Source organism: Diabrotica virgifera, chromosome 9 (assembly GCF_917563875.1).
Source record: "Diabrotica virgifera virgifera chromosome 9, PGI_DIABVI_V3a".
Classification (NCBI taxonomy): Eukaryota; Metazoa; Arthropoda; class Insecta; order Coleoptera; family Chrysomelidae; genus Diabrotica; species Diabrotica virgifera.
The window spans coordinates 30,151,213-30,178,167 of record NC_065451.1 but is presented as its reverse complement, the minus strand read 5'-3'; the positions used below and the strand labels follow the sequence as shown (position 1 = coordinate 30,178,167).

The 26,955-nt window shown below is 32.1% G+C and overlaps 1 protein-coding gene across 1 annotated transcript in view; it reads left to right on the top strand.

Annotated features, from left to right (window-relative positions):
- The first annotated feature begins 4,161 nt into the window (after positions 1–4,161).
- LOC126892619 (gastrula zinc finger protein XlCGF57.1-like) overlaps positions 4,162–26,955 on the top strand; it is a 32,709-nt gene continuing 9,915 nt past the window's right edge. The window contains exon 1 of the mRNA XM_050662213.1: positions 4,162–4,931. Within this exon, the coding sequence (XP_050518170.1) occupies positions 4,727–4,931 (205 nt within the window). The 5' untranslated portion in view covers positions 4,162–4,726. The remainder of the gene's footprint in view (positions 4,932–26,955) is intronic.

Genomic DNA, 26,955 nt, shown 5'->3' with positions numbered 1-26,955 from the left:
TAAAAATGATTACACAAATCACGTGACAAACGTGATATTGACAAACGTCACTTTGCTTTATTTGGAATATTTTTTGACGTCACACTATCACGGTCCATGTCCATTTGCACAATTTTCAACAAAGGGGAATTTAAAATCACATAGGAGTCCATGTACATACTGGTGAAAAAGGTGTCGCATGCAAAATATGTTCCAGAAATTGTCAGAAATGGGCTGTAGCGGTCGGTTCCGTTGCCGACCAATTTGATCTTAATGTGCGCAGACCTTTAATCGCAGTTCCGAACAGACACACATCGGGTACCTATCAGTGATTAAGTGTGCAACGCCATCTTCAAAAATCTCTAGATATAAGGCGCGTTCCAAGTGACATGAAAACCGTCCTTCGTACTGCCCTCGTCATACGCATTATAAAAAATGCGTTCCAAGCGAACATGAACGATGATTGGTATCGTACACCGCTATTAGAATCTTGATTTCCGTTTAAATAATTATTAATTCTTTTTTTTTTCAAATTAATCTTATAAATATGGATAATTTATTATTTTTTTTTTCATAGGAGACAACGATTTAAATCGATTCTGAGGAAGATTTTGAAGCTGAAGTGATGTTTAATGAACATGTTAGAAATATTAATTTCTAACCATCTAGCAAACTACTAGTGGTACAGTGGTACTCGTACTGAAAATGGCTCAGGCGCAACTCGAACTTGAAACGGTACACCAATACGTTCCAAGAGGGTTACGTACCGGTAATCGGGTTCGAGATCGAAAGAAAACCGTTCAAGGGCGATTCGGCGCATTAAAACAGTCCAATCGATTTCGTGGCGGTTCAAGGGATCGTACAAATGTGTCGTCTTGGAACGAACCTATAGTTGAAATCTATGGAGTAGTTTTCATAGGCTCCTAATGGTAGGGGAGCAAAGTATGCTAAATGTGCAGTCACTCGAGCGTAATTGGGACCTATTGGGTTGTGAAGAGTAGGTCCTAAAACCAAAAAAAGTTAAGTAAAGTTTTACATTTTAGTGGGGACTTTCCATTTTTAATTCAATTTTCCATTTCGAACAATCGTACAAAGTTCCTCCTCTTGTAATAATCTGACACGCTCAAGTAACTGGAAAATCCCCGCTTGGGCTCCCCTACCATAATTAAGTTTATATCTATATGTTTGCTGATGGATCTATAATTAAAGTTTATTTATTTATTTATTATTTATTTACGGACCGAAGTCCATTAGTACATGATACAATTAAATTAAAATGTCACACAAATTAGAAAAATAAGATCTATAGTAGGTACAAAATTGGTAAGTACATAACAAACAATAATAAAGAATAAAATTACTTGCTCTCATTTAACAATTGAGAGCTAGAACATTTTGAAATTGACAAATACAACTTATCCTAGAACAAAGACAATAACAGTAGTTGACAAATCAGTCTTGAAATTAGAACATTAAGTTAAGTATAAATGTAATTGTGTGGAAAACGCAGTAAAGTCGTTCACAAAGAAATCAATTTGCGGAGATAATGTGTTTGCTAATTTAATAGTTTTAGAGAGATAGGAACTTGAACCATAATTTGTGCGGTTAATGACCTCGTGGAAGGTGGTCACAGAACGGGTGGTTCTTGAAGGTACATGTAGAGCAATTTTATTTAAAAGTGGGATACAGAATTTATGACCATGAATTAAGTTATATAAGAAGCAAAGATCTTTATGTTGACGACGACTCTGTAATGAGTCAAGTCGAATAATTTGCAGTAAAGACTCATAACTTTGAACAGTGAGATGCATCTTATAAGCATAATAACGTAAGAATTTAAATTTAAGTTCAAATGTAATTGCTTGTTAATTATTTTACTTATACAATTAATATACAGTAAAATACGAATACTCAATTTTTTATTATCATGATTTCCACGACCTAATAGAACATATTTCCTTCACCCAGTCTTGACCACTTGAGATGTTGGAACTAGTGTTTGGAAAAATCCGGACGGGCGTGATGGTAGAAGTCCTTTTGTCTTATTCTTCCGAAGAAAAAAAGGTTTGTTCCACTCCCATATCACTGGTTCCAACCATGATACTATAAATAAAGAGATAGTATTTTCCCGTAGCTCAAATACGTCCGAGTTCGCGCATTGATTACGTAACTGGAGACCGGAAGTTGAATTTGAATTCTTGTTGAAGTTAAATGGGATTTGTATGCATTATGTGATGAAATTATTCAATAAGCAAAATAACATTAAACTTCAATGTATTCGAAAAGAATTTAGTGTCGAGATTCCAGTCAAAATAACTGTCAAAGATAAAATATAAAATACAACCGCGAACAATTCAAAGTAATCGGGCATTACGAATGATTACGAACCATTATGAACTTGCCGGTCTCCAGTTACGTCACGACTTCCGGATGTGCAATATATTATCTTGTTATTTATAGTATCATGGTTCCAACTATGGAGACCTGTAAGAAGGAGTGGAAACGCAATGCATCGTTTGTGGGCTAACTTTTCAACCTCTAATTCAACTTTCAGCAATCGCCGATAGAGGCGCAAGTGTTCGAATAGGTGCTACAAATACATTAGCTCATATGGACTTATTTATTATTTAACTCATTTTATTATTGTTTTTAGCGTAATTAGACATTAATTTATTGGTGGATTGTAGCTGAATATGTTTTATTCCAAAAATAAATTATTTTAACCTTATAACATATCGACGTGTGGTAAGAAGTGTATTCTTTTTATACCATTGTAGATGGAGATGTGACATCAAATTTAAATTTGTCATTACTTTAATAAGTAGGACAGCTTATTTTGAAGCGGAAATATTTTGTCACATTATCTAACTGCCACATTTATATACCAATGGTATTTCAACTGCAAATTAATTTGTTAATATCTTTGTAACTGATATCAAAAAGTTTGTTAGTTGAAAAAATTGAACTTAACTGTACGTAATTGTTTTTAAAAAGTTTAAAAAGTTATTTAAATAATTTGAAGTTTATTGATACGTTTTTTTTTGAATTATTCTTTTTATCAAAATTTAAAATGCTTTTTCTTTTGAACACTTTATTTATCTATATTCTGAAAGCTTACCTACCATATGTTTAAATTTAGTTAATAAAAATATATGTAAATTAACTACAGACGACAGTCTGACTTTCAAGATCCTTCTACTATTATTTTCAGGTTAAAATAAAAACCAATAATAGGTAATACACAAATTTAATTTACACCGAAGGAAATAACATACAAACGAATAGGTATAATCCATGAACGTTATAAATAACATAAAGACAAATCTTATAAAAAGTCTTTATTAACTTCGTTAAGTTCCCTTTTGAATTTTTTATCGGAACGATAACTCGATATAAATCCCGGTACGAAGCAAGTTCTTTTAGTGTAAGCTTTCTTGGCACTCATATTTAAATAAAATATATTAACCACCAAAAGCAATAATCTTATATTAACTACGAATAATTAATTATTTTCACATTCACTCCAATGCAAAACTAGCATCTATCTCTACGCCACCGCCGCCCTAGCGAGAAACCAAGCAAACAGGCAAAATCGTGTACACAAATTTCAAGGTCGTCCTATCTCGATTCCTCTCCTCTGTGTAGGTCTCCATAGTTCCAACATAACGAGAAACCGTCCATGTAATGATCACCGTCCTGCGTGGTCCTGCGCAGTAAACAAAATAACTCATGGAACGCACGAAATACAGACATGGAACGTATTATTTTATAGTAACGTCAAAGAATATATTATAGCTCCTAGAAGTAGCTTTTATATGAAACAGATGGTCAAGCAGGATTGTTGACGAGGGATGTTGCGGGCGGTGGTAGTCCATAGTCGCTGTCAGGTCTATGCACCTCCATGGCACCTACTCAGTTAGAACGCAAAATCCTATGCTAAAACGTTACGGGGCCGTACCTTTCTATCAGGGTATATATTCGTTGGTAACGTGGTCTCTAAATGACGGTTCTCGTTGTGTTGAAACTTGAAACAAACCTAAATTCATCACTTTTCAAGCGCGCTTATCTGGTGAACACAACCATATGTTTGCCTCCTGGCTGTCATATTGATTTAATTTTGACAGCGTTTTTGAATGCCCTATATACGTTGTCTGATTATAGGGGTGTTCATTTCAAATATACATCGATGTTTTTTGCGATGCATCAATCGGAAAGCTTGCATCGATGTTTTTCGATACATCGATGTTTTCGATGCATCGATAAAAACATCAAATGCGCATGCGCGCGTCAATTATCATGTGAAACGCGCATGCGTAGTAGCCATGTTGAACGAAAACGGGTTTGAAGTTGAAAAAATAAGAGAAGAAGAGGGAGTTAATGCCATTATCCGCAATGGATACGGCAGGAGAAAAAAAAGAAGTCTAAAACAACTCTGCGCTAGAGCTAAAACAGAATGAAACAAAGAGAGGATTAGTTGGAAAAGATGACTTGAATTTGACTAGTTTATTCGATGCATCGAAAAAAATACATCGATATATCGTAAATATTCACTGTATCCGATGTATCGGATTGATTCGATGCATCGAATGGTAAATATCGATGTTTTTCGATGTATCGATGTATATCGAGCATCCCTAGTCTGATATAACCAAAAAATTGCGGTTTGCTTCTATATTCATTGTTGATATTACTATTATGATTGATATTATGTATATCATATTATATTACTGAACAAATAAATAAAATCATGTTCAATCAAACCGAAGTAAAACAAGAATTTAGTGAGACAACTTGCAAAAGAGAAATAGACGACGAAGTAGATGATGTTCTACAGGATAACTTTAAAACTGAAATTAAGCAAGAACTTACCAGGGAAAGTACAAATTATGATACATTTGATTATTTAGACGTTAAAGAATGTCCAATAAAAGCTGAAATAGGTCAAGATGATGGTAAGTAAATAAAGAGTAGTTATGTACATTTAAGCTCATATTATCTTGGCCACTAAAAATATTCTTTTTCGTCCTTGAATACTAGGTTAAGGATCTTAAACCTCTAATTGTAGAATGTAAGCTATTGATTATGTACTTTAGAACCGTTTCAATTGATAAATTGAATCTCTTGAAACACCAATATCAGGTGCTATGGTAGTTACAGAATCCTGTTTCTTGAGTAACGTTGAAGCACAAACTTTTTGTTCATGTTTCTTTGGCTCTATAGTTTTTACTTCAGTTTTTCAAGGAGTTTCATATTGACTACTTGTATAAAGCCAACTGTGTGTACAGTACAAGCGCACAGAATAAACTAAAGAAAATAAGATGTCAGTAAACTACAGACACCTGTTGATGCAAGTACATCATCACCGCTCCCCTAAAACGCTAAACAGGCTCAGTGGCTTAGTTGACTTTATACAAGTAGTCAGTGTGAAATTTCTTGAAACAATGAAGTAAAAACTATGGTGCAAAAGAAACTCACGTATGAACAGAAAATTTGTGCTTCAACATTACTTAAGAAAGGGGACTCTTTAATTACCATTGCACATGATATTGGTGTTTCTAGAGATGTAATTCATCAATTGAAATGTTCGGATACATTGTAGCCTTCTGAGACTGTTCTGGAAAGAAAACCTAGTTCTGGAGCACTTAAAAAACATCATCTAAGTCTGATACCATAACCAGGCATGTAGTAACGTTGAACCCTTCCATAACTCACAGAACCCAAACTTAAATATCCTTATAAAGTATTAATTTATAAAGTTAGAATAATAATTATCCTAATGTATGTGTTTTATTCACTTTGTAAAGATTTTTTTTGCTGGCACTGTACATTTAGGTAGGTATGTACATTGTGGAATAAAAAGAAAGCTTATTTTCTTTGCTTTAACTCATCTGTATTGTAAATAATTCTAGGACTATTTTTAAACAAGATAAGAGTATCTGTATCTTGAGAAAAATTTTGATTTTTTTTTTATTAGAAGAATATAATTGAAGGGTGTCGGGAGAAAATCATGGATGTCACCAATTGGGTGATATTTAGGTAAATACGTCATTCTCTAGATTTTAACGAATACTATCACATCATTCCTTCAAATAGGTAGAAAACGTCGAATGTTCAGAGATTTTAAGCCATTTAAATTGACCATGTCGGGAGAAAACGATATTTGTCCACACGTAATTGGGTGACAACAATGATTGTCACGTCGGCATGCTGCGTGGTAAAATGTATATTTTTCGGTTGATTTGTAATACACACGTGTTTAGGTAGGTTAGTGGTTAGTCGTTAGTTTGTTTACAAATTATAACAACAGTGCAGCAGATTGTTTTATAACTACGAAAACTGTACAGTATTGTTTAGTGTGAGTTCAATATAATATTATATAACTACGAAAACTGTACAGTATTGTTTAGTGTGAGTTCAATATAATATTATAATAATATTATCTCATAATGGCTAATAATGAAAAGAGTGATGGAAAAAAGAAAAAAATGGGAAGGATGTACGAGGTTATGAAGAAAATAATTAAAAAATACGATTTTTTAACTAAAATGTTTTATTTGTGACTATAATCCTGTGACTAAACGCCTGTACTTGGTGACATCCATCGTTTTCTTCTTTAAAAAGTGGACATTACGCGACTAATTTTTTATTTTCTTAAAAACAATTTAACTCTTATGCTTTGTTTACATTAGTTTATATTATCAATACATTTTTCTATCATTATGTTTATCTTTAATACCTCCCAACACATTTTTTTTGTCGTAAATAGTCTTATAACTTTAAAATTCATTTTTCTCAAAATCATTTCTTGGTGATATCCATGATTTTCTCCCGACACCCTTCAATTGAATTGGTCATTGCGAAAACATGTTACAATGTGTAAATTTTTCAGGAAACGTAAAAATCTTTCCATTACTAGTTGGATATTTTAAGGTAATACTATATTTTATATAAGTATTATGGGTTATAAATGCATCTTTCTGAAAGACAAAAAAAGTCTAAATGTTGTGTATTTTTTTTTATATTAAATTTTTAAGTTTTTTAACAAGTTGTTTTCGAAATGAACCATAGAGAGAGAGAGAGAGAGAGAGAGAGAGAGAGAGAGAGAGAGAGAGAGAGAGAGAGAGAGAGAGAGAGAGAGAGAGAGAGATATTTTATTGATACAATGTACCAAAAGGCCATCGACCGAAGTCTTTCAGCCAATTTACACAACTAATATACATTAATACAGTGTATATGTTTTTTGTTAATATTAATACAGTAAAACCTCGATATAACGGACCTCTATTTAACGAACTTCGGATATAATGGACAAAAAATCCGGTCAAATGTAAAAATATTAAAAACTTCCTGTTAATATTATACGTACTTAGCCCTGCCCATACCAAGATACATTGCATAACAACGGGGTCCCGTGGATCCCAAACGCTATATTTTACAAAGAAATCCAATAAACTTTTTATTATAGCATAATGAGGACTGAGGACACATTTCTAAATAGTCTGATTTATTTTAAACCTATTTTTATATAACGGACTTTCGGCTTTATCGGACACCCCGTCCCCCCAATTAGTCCGTTATATCGAAGTTTTACTGTACAATACAATAATTTAAAAAAAATTGTATGTGGCGGTAATCACAATATCACTGACAATTAGTTACAATACAGATGATGATTTAGATAGAGTTGTTTATTGTCTTGATGTGTAGCAGATTTCTTCAAAAAGAGTTCTTCCTGGATATCTACGGGCACTGTCCTCTGGTATCTTCACAATGTGGGGCTCAATCAAATTTTTGTTATTGTCATTAATAAAGAGATATTTAAACAGCTTATTGAGTCTCTCATTAATAGGTTCAATTCCAGTTTTCTCGTACAGCATTCTGTTTGATGGATTATGAAGTGGATTATCAGGATGACGCATTCTAGTAATTTTTCGAAGGCTAGTTGTTTCAGCCACTTTTATATTATTTTTGGCAGGACCTTTAGAATTATAGAAAATTGCAGAACCATACTCCAACATGGGCCTGCAAATCATTTTATAAATATTGGCTGCTGTTTCAATCGTAATTCCCTCATTCTTGTATGTTAAACTTCTGAAGTGTTTTGCTCTAGTTATAATTTTCCTTTTTATAACTGCTGTGTGGTGGTTGAACTTCAATTTGTTATCTATTTCTATTCCCAAATACTTAACAGTTTGGGAGGGTTTAATAATATTGTCGCATATGTTTATAGTTGGTGAGTGATCTTGGATTCTATGGTTAAATATTATTAGTTTTGTTTTAGAAGGATTTATTGTTAATCTCCATTTATTCATCCAAGATATTGTGTCATCCACCTGTCTCTGCAATAAGTCCATTGTCTTTATTAAATTTTTTCCATGATATCACTGCAGTGTCATCAGCAAATTGTAGCAAATTAGTATTGGTTAGTCTGTTGTCGCATATGTCACTGCAATAGAGATTATACAATAGAAAGGAGAGTGGTGAACCTTGTGGAACTCCTTGTTGTACTGAAAATGAATGGGAATATGTTTCATTGATCTTAACTATACACCTGCATCTTCTAAGAAATTCGTCAATAATCCATATTAGAGAAGGGGGGCATTTCATTCTGTGAAGTTTGTATAACAATCCTCTATGCCAAACGGAGTCAAAAGCCTTCTTGATGTCCAAGAAAACTCCAGCGGCCTTTAGTCCTTGCAGTCTTGCTGCCTGTATATTGGATGTTACTATTGAAAGAAGAAGGATTGTAGATGATTTTTCTCTAAATCCAAACTGGTGTGCTGGAATATGTTGGTTTAATTCATTATATAATCTTCCTTGGATAATTTTCTCAAAATTTTTTCCAATTACTGGGAGAAGGGTGATTGGACGGTAATTTTGGGGTAGTTGATGGTTAGTATAAGGTTTAGGAATAACTATTACCATAATTTTTAATGTTTTTTCTTTATTTTTAGCAAGAAACAGTCACAATACATAGAAATTTAGATATATTATTATGTATATACAGGGTGTCCAGAAACTCTACCGACAAACGAAGACAGGAGATTCCTCAGATAATTTTAAGATATTTTAACCCAATTCATCTAGTCCGAAAATGCTTCCTAAGGGAGCTCTTTGAAGATGGCGTCTTGTAATTAGTTTTTCTTAAATAACTCCAGAACGCTTCTATTGAGAAAAACGAAAATTGGTATACATATTTATCTTCCAGAGATAAATTGACTCCATGCATTACAAATTTCTAGTACCGGTCATAGGTGTCCGTTTTTGGGTAGGGTAACAGTTAGTTTATCGCATAACTTTTTTTATCTTTAATTTTGAAGCATTTTTGACTCTGGATTATTAAATTGTGAGGTATTCTACAACTAAAAGGTACTCTTGTTTCATGTCGATAGAATACACCGTTTTCTAGAAAAATCAGTTTGAAAATTTTTCTTTTTTTGAATTTCCAAAAAACATTTCAAAAAGACTATTTAGGAATCTGAAAACTGGTACCTTTATTTACATTTCAGAGATGAATCGATTTCATTAATTGCGAATTTCTAGTATGGGTCATATGCATCCGTTTTGGGTAGGTCCAACAGTTGTTTTATCGCCTAACATTTTTGTCTTTAATTTTTAAGCATTTTTGACTCGAAATTATTAGGTTATGAGGTATTCTAGTACTAAAAGTTACTCGTGCTTTGAGTTGGTAAAATACACCGTTCTTTTTTTGAAGAAATTTTTCAAAATTTTTATTCAAATTCAAAAAACGAAAAATTTTCAAATCGATTTTTCTAGAAAACCGTGTATCCTACCGACTCAAGAGTACCTTTTAGTACTAGAATACCTCACAATTTAATAATCCTGTGTCAAAAATGCTCAAAATTTAAAGACAAAAAAGTTATGTGATAAAATAACCATTGCCCTACCGAAAACGGACGAATATGATCGGTACTAGAAATTGGCAATGCATGGAATCGATTTATCTCTAGAAGATAAATAAGTGTACCAGTTTTTGTTTTTCTAACTAAAAGTGTTCTAGAGGTATTTAAGAAAAACTAATTCCAAGACGCCATCTTCAAAGAGCTCTAGCTCCCTTAGGAAGTATTTTCGGGCTAGGTGAATTGAGCTAAATTGTCTTAAAATTATCTGAAGAATCTCCTGTCTTCGTTTGTCGGTAGAGTTTCTGGACACCCTGTATATAAGAAAAAAAACTACATGTTTCTGAGTTTTTTTCATATTAAGCTTTTAATTTTGTGGACTTAGTTGTTTTCGAAATGAACCATGATGGTTAATGTTTGTACTAAAACTTTCTTTATTGTCAGTAAGAAACAGTCAAAATACACAAGTAAAGGACATGTGTTGTTTTCGAGTTGACCAAAAAACATATCGACCTATGAAACAATATTTAAACATGCAATATAAACAGTAACTGGCGTTGTTTTTGCGCGGAATGGTTGATTTAAATCTTAAAAACTATGGACAAATCAAAATATGGACTTAGATTGTTTTCGCAATGACTGATTCAATTGCATATAAGAACATAATTTTTAATTCCAAATAACTTTTCTTAATAACACTTTTCCATATTGTGAAATATAAAGGTACATACTTTACTCTTGGGTGAAATTCATATTTTTTAACATAACTCGTACACTATTGATAAAATTTGATCTGATGATCGCATCTTAAGGCTGTATGACACTATACATTTTCTTGTATCATTTCTAATATCGTTTCTGATATGTCAAAAAAATGCATAGTGTCATACACAGATACAAGAAACGATATCAGAAACGATACAAGGATTTGAGTCGGACACAGATTATTGTACAAGAACTGCGCCAATTTCTGCGTAAAGAGCAAAAACGTAAAACCTGCTGGTAAAACATCTAAAATGTCATAATTACTTACTTACTCATAATGGCAACTGAAATGAAAATGGGATAATGTATTGATGAATTTATTTGTGTTTTTGTAGGTATTATTTATAAATCTTTTATTGATACTTTATATACCGTTTGGTATGGACTACTGTTCTACTAATAACCATATATTTAGCTCCTAATAAAGTCCAAACTATGTATAACTTTGGGTTTCATATTGCATAATTTTTTAATAGATGAAAATACAATAGTTCCTAATTTGGATCAAACTGAAGATAATTCTAATGCAAATATTTTAGCACAAATATCAAAACAAAATAAAAAACACAAATAATCAACAGTCAACGTAAAAATTCTAGTTAACATTAAAATATTTGTTTTTAAAAGTTTATAAATTTTATAAAATCCTTAAAATCAGCTGTAGACGCAGTACTACCATAACCAATGTAACCAAATGTAACGTGACACAGGGTGACAAACAAAATTTCGACCAATAACGTGCCGAATTTCATACAATTTTCGATACAAGAACTTGCATAGTGTCATACAGGGCACAAATGTACGTACAAGAAACGATACAAGAAAATGTATACAAGAAACGATATCAGAAACGATATTAGAAATGATACAAGAAAATGCATAGTGTCATACAGCCATTAGATCTTAGGCTATGCAGAGGATTTTATGAAGAATATTTTTTTTATTAAATTAATAATAAAAAAGTTTTCCATATAGTTCCAACTAAGTGGGACATACAGGGTGATTGATTAGTAGGGTAAAGCTCAATAGCTCCGCTATAGTAATAGATAGCAATAAAAGTTAATAACAAAAATTTTAGCCACCTTTGAGCTTCACATTACAAAATTAGTTAGAATGTTACAGGGTGTTCGATAACACCGTGGCAGACCAAACTTATGTTTTTTTTAAATGGATTTAATATTTTATTTTATATTCGAAATCCTGTTAACTTCTCCATCACAAAAATATAAAGGTTTGTAATATTATACAGGGTATTTACAAAGTTATAACCAATTTTGTATGAAAATCGTAACAAGTTCAACTCCCTGTATAAATAAAAATAAGCACAACAGCAATGGTTTATTACTGCCATATTTTTTAAATTATTCTCAAAATTTTTAAGAATTATTGATATTGCTAATTTTCTTTATATCAAATACAGGGTGAGTCAAAACGCAAGTACATTATTTTCTCAGTAATGCTAAATGGAACATCCTGTATTTTATATCATTAGTGAAAAGTAACATTAGCGTACTTTAATTTTTATATAACATTCCCTATGCCCAAATTAATTAGTTTTCGAGATATTTTAATTTTTCAGAGCAAATTATTTTAGGTGTTTAAATTTATCTAAATTTTAAGTAAGCCATGGCTGAATTGACAATTGAAGATTACCGATTATCAATCCGGTAATCAATGTAACACTGTAGCAAATAAAAAAATAAAAATAATTCATTAGTAATACATTTTACAAACAAAAACACAACCACTACATGCAACATTTTTGAAACAATTAAAAACTATCTTTTTATGTAAATGCAACAAATAAACAAATAAAATTAGTAATAAATTTTACAAAAAAACACACAAACACAAAATACAATATTTTGTGAAGACAATTAAACACTACTTTTGTATGTAAATGTAACAATGTAACAAATAAAGAACGAAACATAATTTATCAGTAATACATTTTGCAAAAAAACATGTTTGAAAAAATTAGAAGCTACTTTTAATAAAATATTTTTAATATTTAATTACATAAGGTGTTTCAAATTATCTCCTAACACATTTATGTACGCCTAAAAACGATCATTCAATGAGCTACTTACTCTACGGAGCATTTGTAAATTAACACATCGAAATACACTTTGTATTCTATTTTTCATCTCATCCCTTGTTGTTGGAGGTATTTTATAGACTTCATTATTAACGTAAACCCAAAAAAAATCAGTCCAGTTCATTAAATTCTGGTGATTTGGGTGGCCACGCTACTGGTCCATTGAAAAATGAAAATATCTCGAAAACTAATAAATTTAGACATAGGGAATGTTATTTAAAAATTAAAGTACGGTAATGGTACTTTTCAATAGTGATATAAAATACAGGGTGTTCCATTTAAAATTACTGAGAAAATAATGTACTTGCGTTTTGACTCACCCTGTATTTGATATAAAAAAAAAAGCAATATCGACCATTCTTGAAAATTTTGACAATACGTTAAAAAATATGGCATTAATAATCCATTGTTGTTAGGGAGTTGAACTTGTTTCGATTTTCATATAAAATTGGTTATAACTTTGTAAATACCCTGTATAACATAACAAACCTTTATATTTTTGTGATGGAGAAGTTAACAGGATTTCGAATTTAAAATAAAATATAGGCTGTTCCATTTAAAAAAACATAAGTTTGGTCTGCCACTGTGTTATCGAACACCCTGTAACATTCTAACTAATTTTGTAATGTGAAGCTCAAAGGTGGCTGAAATTTTTGTTATTAACTTTTATTGCTATCTATTACTATAGCGGAGCTATTGAGCTTTACCATACTAATCAATCACGCTGTATTGTATGTGTATTTGTCACACGTTGAAAAAGCATATCTGGCTTAAAAATAGTCCTAAAATTTTTTACAATCCACCATTTTAAAGTAAAGGATATAAGCTTTCTTTTGTATTCAGCAATGTAGGTACCTAAATGTAGAAGAAAAAAAGTTATAATGAGAAATTTAAAAATAATCGTAAAACATCAAAAATCGCTAAAAGTATAAAAATTGGAAAAACCATATCTTGCTTAAAAAGCAGTCATACAACCTTCTATAACAGACCATTTTAAAAGCAATTGACTTCTCTTTCTATTAAATGTACCACTGCATATACCTACCTAAAACTGCAAAGAAAAAAGTTACAGAGCAATGTTTGTGAAATAATAGGAAAATGACAAAAAAATGCTGTGAGTGGCGAACTCTAAAGACTTTTACCAAACGTCATTTTAAAGAGGAAGGATAGAAGTTTTTTTCTGTAAAGCAATGCCTATACCTATAGTCCAGAGAAATAAGATTTTTCTCGTGACACATCCCCCTCCAGGCCGAGACCAAATTTTTTGAGTAGTATGGACATCTATATTATTAACCTATATGTTTCCTGCAGCCGATTTTGATGATATACATAGTTATAAACAAATGAAGATCAAAAAACGGTAAATTTTCTCATTTTTCGTCTATTACCAAAAAGTTAAGCACTTTAAACAAATTTGAGAGTAAGAAACTCATAAAGCGTATAAAAAAACTTCAATATCTCGTTCGCTGAATATGTCCATCCTTATTGGTTGCTAAGAAAATTGCAAAATAAATCATAAATTTTGAGTTTTTATAAATATTCATAACTTATGTAAAAATTAACTTAGAACCTTCTTATTAGACGGAATGCTGAGACTTCTTGTACTTAAATTATATTTTAAATTTCAAAGCAATTTGTCAAATAGTTTAAAAGTTATTTAATTTGTTTTTCCCAAATTCATTTTTTTGCAACACTATAAGTCAGAAAATTATGAGGTTACAATAATACTTCGGACAGTTTATGAAAGAAGAACATTTATACTAGTACCTTAATTAAAAATAAATGACAAAAAAAATTTAAACATTGTAAAATTATTTTGCAAAAACATGTCGATTTTTTGCTTACTTATAAACAATTAGAATAACTTTTTAACCGTTACCCATAAAAAAATTATCTTTTCATATTTAGAAAGACTGAATTTTTATACACATTTGGAAAGAAAAATAACTGTCCTAGGACAATTAGGGACAAAGTTAGCCCCTAATTTTTTTAATTCACATGTTTTTGCAAAATAGTTTTGCAATATTTATAATTATTTTTGTCATTTTTTTTAATTAAATTAATACTGTAAATTTTCTTCTTTCATAAACTATCTAAAGTATTACTGTAACTTCATCATTTTCTGACTTACAGTGTTGAAAAAAAATAATTTGGGATAAACAAATTAAATAACTTTTAAACTATTTGACCAATTACTTTGAAATTTAGGGTATGATTTAAGCACCATAAATCTCAGCATTCTGTGTAATAAGAAAGTTCTAAGTTAATTTTTACATAAGTTATGAATATTTATAAAAACTCAAAATTTATTATTTATTTTGCAATTTTCTAAGGAACCAATAAGGATAGACATATTCAACAAACATCATATTAAAGTTTTTTATACGGTTTATAAGTTTCTTACTCTCGAATTTGTTTAAAATGCCTAATTTTTTAGTAATAGACGAAAAAAGCGAAAATTTACCGTTTTTTGATCTTCATTTGTTTATAACTATGTATATCAACAAAATCGGCTGCAGGAAACATATAGTTATAGTTTATTATAATAGATGTCCATACTACTCAAAAAATTTGGTTTCGGCCTGGAGGGGGTTGTGTCACCAACATGATATTTTTTTCCTTATTTCTCTGAACTACTATATCACCGTGGAATTAAGTTATGGGACAAAAAACAATTTTTTTTTCGTGCTTTCTTGCATTTTTTTTTAAATATAAAGTAAAATAAAATATTTTTTACTTTAAAAGGTGATATTTTCATGTTAAATTTACCCTGAAACAATTTTTATGTAGACGTGATTGTACCAAAAGTGCATAGAACTCTCGCTAATTCACCCTGTACCTAGGAACTAATTCATCCCTTTCTCAAAAACGCACCCCTTTAAATTGTAGCACTCCGCGGTTTTTTTATATTTAGAGGTCCATTGACCATACGAAACAATAAAACGTCGTTAACGTTGTAGTTCCTTTTAGTGTTCTTGTTTTGAACACAATCAATTAATACTGGCAAGATTCTAAAAATTATTCTATTTATTATAGTTGGCAATTTTTCCAAGTTTGATAATGTAGGTGTTAAGAAATCTAGAACAGCTATTAAAATGTAATTATCAGTTTTTGTTTGGCTTCCAGGTAAAAACAGGTTTAGGGTTCCTCAGGTGCCCAAAACTTACCCTGGAACTGATATCGGTTCGGATCATAATCCAGTAGTATCTGTGTTAGAAGCTAGACCAAAGAAAATGAGAAAAACCATCATCCCAACGTTAGACTTAAGTCAGCTTAAAAGTGAACACCGACGACAAACAGTGCGCGAAGAAATCAACACCGACCTCAGTGTAGCAGAAAACCAAATCCGCAGAACAGACAACATAGATGAAAAACTGAAGTATATAAACACTATAATAAGAACTACGGGAAAGAAACACCTAACCAAATCTCCAAAGAAACATAAGGTGTGGATGACACCAGACATACTAGAACTAATGGATGAAAGACGCAAATTGAAGAATAATTCAGAAAAATACAGAGAGGTTGATAAGAACATAAAGCAAATAATAAAGAAGGCCAAAGAATCATGGATTAAAGAACAATGTGTAGAAATGGAAGACTATGAAAGAAAGTATGACACATTCAATATACATAAAAAAGTAAAAGAACTTACAGGAACCCAAAGAAGACATCAAATAAGTTTGCTTAAGGACAAAGACGGAAATATTATTGTAGACTTAACAGAAAAAATTAATAGATGGAGTGAATACATAAGAGAATTGTTTGAGGACAACAGAAATAACATTGACAAGGTAAATGGTGAAACGGGACCTGAAATCCTAAAATGTGAAGTAGAAATGGCACTTACAAATTCCAAAACTGGAAAGGCAAATGGACCCGACGAGGTTCCTACTGAATTACTAAAGCTCTTGAATGATGAATCAATAGGTATAATATTGCACTTATTTAACACAGTATACAATACTGGTATTATACCTCAAGAGTGGCTGCTGTCTACATTCGTTACACTGCCAAAGAAATCCAATGCAAAAGAATGTTCAGAACGTCGAACAATATCTTTAATGAGCCATCTACTAAAGATATTTCTAAAAATCATCCACAACCGAGTTTATCAAAAGTTGGAGTCAGATATTAGTAATACACAGATGGGGTTCAGAAAAGGACTAGGTACTCGAGAAGCTCTCTTCGGTTTGAATGTTCTTACACAAAGATGCCTAGACGTTAATCAAGAAGTACATGCATGTTTTATCGATTTTGAAAAAGCGTTTGACAGAGTACGATAGGCTAAGAGACATTCTTGAAAGAAAAGACATAGATAATAAAGATCTGCGAATAATTCTCAACTTATATTGGAATCAGAAAGCTAACATCAAAATAGAAAACGAGATATCAAAAGCAATAGAAATACGTAGAGGAGTAAGACAGGGATGCATTTTGTCACCACTGCTATTTAATGTATATAGTGAAAGCATCTGTCAGGAAGCCCTTTTGCAAGCAAATGAAGGAATCGTAATCAATGGAGAGGTTGTAAATAATATTCGATACGCAGACGACACTGTACTAGTTGCAAGAACAGTAGAAGAATTACAACGATTACTTACAAACATAAATATTTCTTGCAACAATTATGGCATAAACATTAATATCAAAAAAACCAAGTATATGGTCTTCAGTAAAATCATGACACAACCAGCACATATTAGTATAAACGGCATTCAAATTGAAAAAGTATCAAGTTATAAATACTTGGGAACTTTAATAAACGAAACTGGAGACCAAAACAATGAAATAAAAAGACGTATCGAAATTGCCAGGGCCACCTTCATAAAGATGAGAAAATTCTTCTGCAACAGAGATATAAGCATCCCTCTACGATTAAAAATGCTAAGTGGCTACGTATTTAACACGCTATTATACGGTGTAGAGGCCTGGACTCTCAAACAGAACAACATAAAAAATATTGAAAGTTTCGAGATGTGGTGCTACCGTCGAATGCTGAAGATAAGTTGGGTTGAAAGAATCACAAATCTTGAAGTAATACGAAGGATAGGAAGAGACCCAGAAATTTTATTAACGATAAAACGAAGAAAACTCGAGTATTTGGGTCACCTGATGAGAGGTCATAAATACGCATTACTTCAAAATATAATGCAAGGAAAAATAGAAGGAAAACGGAATCCAGGCCGTAGAAGAATGTCGTGGATGCGGAATTTGAGAGAGTGGTTTGGCTGCACCATTAATGCACTTTTTAGGTCAGCTGTAAACAAAGTCAGGGTAGCCTTGATGATTTCCAATCTCCGATAGGAGTGGCACAAGAAGAAGAAGAAGGTGCCCATTGCCAGTTTAAGTTAAAAATAGCGTTTTATTAATTTGACTGGTTTTTATTAAAATAAACATTAAAAACAAACAGAAAAAAATAGGTGTACACTATTTTTATGGTGATAATGATAAAAACAGTTTTTGGCATTAGATCAACATAAATGAAGATCACATTTGCTATACACACATTTGAGTTTTCAACATTTTGCAGAATTTATATTTTTTTACCACCCTTTGAGTTGAGCCAAAGTGGAAAGTGATCAATATCGTCGAAGCAAATGACAGGAATGGGATGTTTTGCTTTTTTCCAATGCCAGAAGTAGTTGGTTGCAGTGAGCTCGATTGTGATCTTGATGTTTGAAGGTCGGCTAAGTACAAGTTTTTTATTAAATGCAACAAGAGCGGCCAGTGCCGGATTTAAGGCAGTGGGGGCCCCTAGGCAGAATTGTTGTGGGGCCCTACCTCCTACCATTAAGCAATTTGTTGTTATGGCTATGGTATGGTTAAAGTCCGGCATTGATATGATACGGCAACAACGCATTGTGCGAAATAAAAGTGTTAAACATTTTCACCAGAGTTTATCCCGATTTTTGAGGTAATAGTGCGAAATAAATACTTAACTATATGTGAAAAATTGTATAAGGACATAAACTATCTACAGTGCAAAAAAATAATGACAAAAATCGTCCTATAAGTAAGTTATAGAACATTTTACTTTAATCAAAACAAACGACGTTTTATAAATTCCAGTTCTTTTGACAACAGATAAGAGAACAAGTCTTGATCAAATTAAAAGCGACGTTGCCGGTTTTCCAAAAAGTTTTAAAAATCAAAGAAAGGAAATCAATCAATTAATAATGAACTAAATAAACAAAATTTAGAAGAAAAAAGAATTTTAATATATTTAAAATCATACTCAATTATTGCTTGAGAAGTTCTAGAGCCTCCGCCGGGTCGACTGGGGAACTAGAGCTTACCGCTTGCTATAATAGAGAGTAAAAATACATAAAACGAAATAAAAATGGTGAACAGCGATGAAAACAAAATAGATCAGCTTTTAAAAATGATGCAATATTTAACAGATGAAACACAACAATTAACAACGGAGGTAAAAGGAATAAAAGAAGAACAACGAGAATATATAAATGACCTAAGAGAATTAAAAAAAGAAATAAATGAATTCAAACAAAGTAACCAACAACTAAAAAAAGAAAATGATGAAATGAAACAGGAACTAAAGATAGTGAAAATGAAGGTAGAACAGTTCGAGAAGGAGAGAAAAGCTAACAATGTTATTGTCCAGGGTCTACCGATGGATACAAATAACCCAAATGTAGTCAACGAGGTTATGGCAAATTTCGTGGAAAGAGAATTAGGTATTAAAGTAGAAATAGAAGAAGCTTATAAAATAGGGGACAAAACATGTCTTGTAAAACTAAAAAACAAAAATGAAAAAATTAAAATTATGAAGAATAAAAACAAACTAAGGAAATCAAAGCCGGAAATATACATCAATAACGATCTAACGCAAGAAGAGATGAAAATACAACAAGAAATACGGAAAATTGCAAAATTTCAAAAAGAAAACGGTAAGAACACTAGAGTAGGTTATCAAAAACTAAGTATTGACGGGACTATATGGAAATGGAACAAAGAGAAGAATTAACTGGAAAAGGCAAACCAAGACACGCCAAAAAACTGATAAAACAACAAATATCGGATACAACACAAAAAACGGACACGAAAATGGCAAAGGAAAAGGATCTGAACAGATTACATAAAATAAAACACACGAACAGAAAAAAATATAATAAAAAAACGAAAAAATGTGATCAAATAAAAATAAGTACAATAAAATAAAAATGTGTGTACCATTTTTATATATTCGGCTGCAATACGAAGGAAAAACAATCTTACTTTTTAATTAGAATAAGGAGTGCAGCCAGTCCCTTTAACTGCAATTTTCTGCTCTTATTGGAGCTTCATCAGAAGGAACGTAGGCACTGTTCTCCTTAATCCAATCAAATCGCATCGAAATGTTTTTCCAAATATTGCAGCCAAAATGATGGTATTGGGTGGCTAGCGCCATCTGGCCGTAAAAATACGAAGCAAGCTTTCAATCCTAATAGTAAATAATTAATATTGAAAAATATCAAAAATTACTAAAAGATTTTTAAATTGAAAACTTAAGTACGTGGAACATCAGAACAATGCTTGAACCAGGAAAAATGCAGGAGATCGTCTCAGAACTAGAAAGATACCAAATTGATATTGCAGTGATTCAAGAAATTAGATGGGCAGGTCAAGGAGAAATAAATAAAAAAAACTACACACTACATTACTCGGGACATGAAAAACAAGGTCAATATGGAGTTGCTTTCATAATTATGGGAAAAATAAAAAATAACATTATGCAATTTAAACCAATAAATGAACGCATGGCTTACTTGAGAATTAACGCCAAACCATTTAATATATCAATCATAAACGTATATGCCCCAACTGAAAGTACTGCTGCGGAGGAAAAAGACAAATTGTATGAGGAACTCGAACGAGAAATAGAGAATTTACCTAGAGAAGACACAATACTGGTAATGGGAGATTTTAATGCCCAAATAGGTAAGGAAGACTACATTAACCAAGTAGCAGGTAAGCACACAATACACGAAAAAACTAATGACAATGGTCAACGATTATGTAACCTAGCAGCTAGTACCAATATGATTATCGTTAGTACAAAATTCGAACATCCTAAATATCATAAAGTAACGTGGATTTCCCCAGACCAAAAAACATTGTCACAAATAGACCATATACTGATTACAAGAAGGAAGCAAACATCGGTAACAGACGTGAGAACCTACAGAGGTGCACATGCAGACACAGACCATTTTATGGTGACTGCAAAGGTAAGACAAAAAGTCAAAAGAACTCTAAAAAACACGACAACAAAAAATAAATGGCACGTAGAAAAACTGAATGCTCCAGACATAAGGATTAAGTATGCTGACGACATGAACAAAAAACTGAAGGAACAATCTAAACCTACAAAGGATATAGAAACAGATTGGAGAAATATAAAAAAATGTATAAATGAAACAGCGAATGTACACATCGGGATAAAAAGAAACAAAAAAAGACAAGAATGGTATAACGAAGAATGCCATAACATGCTAAAAAAGAAGGTAGAAATGAGACAAATGTGGATAAGAACAAATAGACAGGATTATAGGGAAGAATACAATAGAATAAGACATGAATGCAAGAAAAAAATAAGGAAAATTAGACGTGACTGGTTGGATGATAAGATAAGAGAAATAGAAAAAGAAAGTAAGAACAGAAACACAAAAGAATTCTATAAGAAAATTAGTGAGCAGAACAAAACTTTTAAAGAAAAGATAAAAGGCATAAAAGATAAAAATGGAAAAGTATCAGAAAACGATGAAGAGTATAAAGAAATTTGGACTAACTATTTTAAAGACTTATTAACTGAACAAGAAGATCAAGACCTAAATGAAAACATAAAAGAAGAGATGATGATGTTAGGAAACCAGCTAGAAATACCAACAAAAGAGGAAGTTGAGGAAATTATTAATAGCAGCCGTAATGGTAAAGCCTCAGGATCGGACTGTATCAATATGGAGCTTATAAAATATGGTGGTGAAGAATTAAAAGATAAATTATACAATTTAATAAAAGACATATGGAACGAAGAAAAAATGCCGGAAGAATGGTACAAAGGACAAATTATCACGATTCATAAAAAAGGAGATCAACAGATGTGCAATAACTACAGAGGACTGACGCTATTAAACACAGCATATAAAATCATGTCCGCCTTAATACAACGAAGACTGACCGAAGCTACCACGAATATCATAGGACACTATCAATGCGGATTTGTTAAGGGAAAGTCTACAACAGATGCCATACATACGATTAAACAAATTATGGAAAAAACACATGGATATAAAATAGAAATTGAACTGCTTTTTATAGATTTTCAGCAAGCATTTGATACAATAAAAAGATCAAAATTAATGGTAGCTCTGAAAGAAATGGGAATACAAAATAAATTAAGAAGATTAATACAAATGACAATGAGTAGAACTGTAGTTAGCATAAAAACTCAAGTAGGCGACACAGAAGAATTTGTCATCAATAAAGGCGTGAGACAAGGAGATTCATTATCAGCAACTCTGTTTAATCTTGCCCTAGAATACATCGTCAGGAAGATCAACAAAGGCACCCTCCGAACGAGAGAAGGACAAATAATAGCATACGCTGATGATATTGTTCTAATAACAAAAAATAGAAAAACAATGGAACGAATGTTAAACGAATTGGTAACAGAAGGAAAAGTAATGGGATTAAAAATAAACCAAGAAAAAACAAAATAATGAGATTTGACAAAAACTTTGAATAGAGAAAGGTTAGAGTAGGAGAATACACTTTTGAAGAAGTCGAAAAATTTAAATACTTAGGAATATTAATAACAAACAATGGAGAAAGAGAAACCGAAATCAAAGAAAGGATTATTACAGCAAATAAGAGCTTCCATGCAAATAAAAAATTACTTAAAAATAAGTTATTGAGTAAGAAATCAAAAATGAAAGTATACAAAACAATAATTCGACCGACGATGATGTATGCAGCAGAAACTCTTAGCATGACAAAAAAACAAGAGGAAAACCTTAGAATACAAGAAAGCAAAATACTAAGAGCAATACTAGGACCAATAAAAATAAGTGACAATGAATTTAGACAAAGAACGAACCTTGAGCTACTGGATGAAATTAAGGAAGATATAGTGTGTAAAATAAAACAGGAAAGAGCAAAATGGCTAGGACACATATGGAGATCCGGATCAACTACGACGATATTCTCAATATTGGAATGGACACCAGCTGGCAAGAGAAGACGTGGAAGACCAAGATCTACATGGTTACAAGAAGTAGTAAGTGATCTCAACAAGGCGGGCATACGACATTGGAAAGAAAAAACCAGAGACAGGAAAGAGTGGAGAAAAATAACCGAGAAAATTAAATAACGAACATGAGGACTGATCTACCTCAAACCATAGATCTAGAGAGCGTAAGCGGCGTAACCCCTAAAGGGGTGTTTAGCCACTATATATATAGGGTTAAAGTCCGGGTACTTTTCGAGATTTTTTAACTGAAAATTCCTTGATTATGTCGGGCATGTCTAGTTGCTTTAAGGCGTTGTGTTCAATGCTCATTATAAAGAGATGGTTCAAACGTTCTTGGCCTATCAATGACCGAAGTCGTTTTTTAATTAACTTAAATTTTTAGAATGATCTCTCTCCATTGCAGTTAGTTACTTACCATCAGAACTAAATATAAACGAAGTGTCACTACAACGTTTGGAACTGCAGAATTCACATTTTTCTCTTTTAACCGTCGGTACATTTGAAGTTTTTTACTTATATTTGATGAGCCGATTTCCTCTAAATGAATTGAAAAATTATACAAATTGTACTAGTTCGACACCTACTTTTTCATCTAAATCATTGCTATAATTGTCGGTAAGCTTCAGTGAGTGAGCTTCAATTTCGTTGGGAGTTGAATTTTCCAAATAATGTAAAAATCCAAAATTGGAAAAAATGGATTAATATACCGAAAGCCTATGACTTGAAGAGGAAATGAAGTGATCTATAATAGCTATAAAATTTTGAGTCCTAAATTTCTCTGATGTTGTCATTTCAGTCTCTGAAATATTCCTTAAAAGAATATAAATTTTTTAATTGATTTAAGTGCCGCCACTCCTGAATTAAGGTCAATATTTGGAGAATACGACTTGTGCTGTTTGTCCTCACTAAGATTTCATTCCAAAATATTGCAAATATCCCTATTTTCAGTAAACACACTTGATTATACAAACCATTTGTATCGCTACGAGTTTCAAATTGTTGCCCATCGTCTTTTGAATTTTGGATAATACTCCTTTAATCTGATTATAACCTTTAACTAATTCTTTTGCGGCATCACTTCTAGACGACCATCTAGTAGTATTTACTCTTTTTTAGGAACAATAATATTTCTGCCATGGTCGGCGTTGCTTTCGCTTAAATTAAAGACGTTTTTAAACATTCGATTAACAAGTTATATCTATATGTAGAGGAAGTGGAAAATACATAGGGTTCATACAGTCCTTTATGACCGTTAAATATTACAGTTAATTGATTGACAAAAATTATTCTATGTGAATAATGTGCTAATTTTTTTAAGTTTGGGGCTTTGTGGGGGCCCCTGGCAGCTACCCAGCCTGCCATCCCTTAAATCCGGCCCTGAGGGTGGCAACAACTTTTCAATTTCCGCTGAGGTATTGCTCAAATCATTGCATTTTTCAGCATGTATGCGACGCCGACGGTACAAAATATAAGTGTTTGTTACAGCCATATTGATCAAGTGGTAGAAAATTCAAACCATTGCACTTCGGATCTTCGCTCTAATTGTCGTAGCGACCCATCAATCTATCATCAGATTGACTCCTCCCATATGCCTCTCCCTTTTTTAAAGATTCGACATATGCATCAGCTTCGATTTGCACCGCCCTTGTCATTGTTGATGATGCACCAAGTGCTTCTATGTCACTGCCACTGCGGCATGTTCACATTTTGAAAAAAGTAGCCGCTTGTTTCACCTGCTTGTATTTCACGGACACACTCTGTAATCATGTCATCTGGAGCAATTTTATCCGGCTCATAAGCTGCATAGATGTCTGGATCATCACTGCTATAATCATCTTCTAACGAATCCGTTTCAACAGAATCCATAAGTTCTTGGATTTCATCTTCGACCATTACCGACAAATCAAACTTTTTCTTTATATAGTTGTTATTGCCTGCCATTTCCAAAAGCAAAATATACAAGTGATGAAACGTTGGGAGTTGGGAGACAATAGCACAACACAACAATCACAACAAATTGAGACCAAACTTCACATAAATCGGCAAAGGGTCCCTCAGGAACCCTTTCTATTTTAATATTTTTTGTAATAATTTTAATATATAGTGATGAGCGCGCTAATCGGATAATTACGCAAAATATGGAAAACATAATACATTGCGCAATAAAAAGAGATAAAACTAGTGGAGGTGGAAATTATCATTATAAACGTATAAATTAACATTACATTACACCTTTAGACGTATCAGAGGAGTATGACAACTGTCACTGTGACAGTAGAATTTTGTAAAATACTCCTGTCACAGACGTCTAAAGGTGGTAAACTATGTAAAGTAATGTTAATTATTTATATGTTTATATCGATAATTTTCACCTCCACTAGTTTCATTTCTTTTTGTGTCGCAATGTATTATGTTTTCTATCTTTTGCGTTATTTTGCCGGTTATTAGAGCGCTCATCACTGTATAGTAAAACTCAAAGCTCCAAATCACTCAAAAAAAATGTTTTCACTTAATTTAGATTCTTGCAATATCAAAATTTTACTTTGAAAAAAAAATTAATGAGAGATACATAATTGTTCTGCGTTCACCTCGACTTGTCGCACAAAAATGAGACAGAAATGTAATTATAGGCCGTAATGAATGTAAAATGCATTTGAAAATTTGAAACATCTCTAGACAAACTAGTGGAGGAGATTCAAAACAGTTTGCAGCTATCTGAATTTTACCTGCGGCTTAAATAAATATTAAGCGAAGGTGTCCTCAGGGACCTCTCACCAGCGGCGTTATCTAACTGCCCCACGAACTACCTGGGCCCATTAATCCCAAGTACCTGCTGCCCCATCGCCGAGAAAGTTGGGGATTAAGTCTTAATGACCGGAAATTCCAAATTTGATTATAGTTGAAAGTAAGAATATAAATATCTTCAGTTATTCACTTCAGAAAGTATTACGGTATAGTTTTGTCCGTTAGTGTTTAACTTTTAAATGGCGAATCCAACGACTATGTTTAGTCAAAGGGGAGAACTTTTATTAATAATTAATGAATATAAATATTCAAAGGCCCATGTCTCCAAAGATGGAAAAGTTAGATGGCGATGCATCAAAAAAGAGTGTCAACAAAAAGTGTAAACAAAGAAGTGATGAAAATTACGTTATTCTTGAAAAAGCACCCGTGGAGCATAATTATGCTCCAGATATCCACGTTGGCCGGCAAATTTTTAGTAATTCTACAAAGAGGAAAGCTGTAGAAGATATATGTGAAAGACCTTTAAATATTGTCCACAAGGAATTGAAGAAGGAAAATTTCAGCAATTTACCGTTGACGACGAAAGACATTTCTTGCGTTCGAAGAAATATCTATGCTGCAAGACGAAAATCCACACCATCATCGCCCAAGTCACAGGAAGAAGTTCTACAAGTGTTAGTGAACTTAAATTTAAAAACAAATACAGGTGAAAACTTTTTATTATCTACGACAAATAATTCCGCAATTTTTAGTTGTTTCAAAAATCTTTACTTTTTGTGTAATGTAGATTCTTTGTATGTAGATGGAACTTTTCAATACTGTTCTAACTATTTTTGTCAGATATTTATTACACATGGCTACAAAAATGGTTTTTATGTTCCTCTAGTATTTTGTTTGTTAACAAATAAATCACAGCAATCGTACAAAAGTACTTTTGATACATTAATAACGATATGTATAGATTTGAATTTAAATTTCAAACCGAAGCGAATAATTTCTGATTTTGAAATAGCAATTCAAAATGCAGCCAAGTTAGTGTGGCCCGACATTATTATTTTTTGTTGCAAATTTCATTTAATACAAAATTGGTACCGAAAAATTCAAAATTTATGCTTGTCCTCAGAATATAAAAATCAAACTGTTATTGGAAAATATTTAAAATTGTTTTTCGGCATTCCTTATTTAGATCCAAATGATGTTGGTGACTTTTTTTCTGATGAACTTTTTAATATTATGCCAGAAGATGACACGAGTTT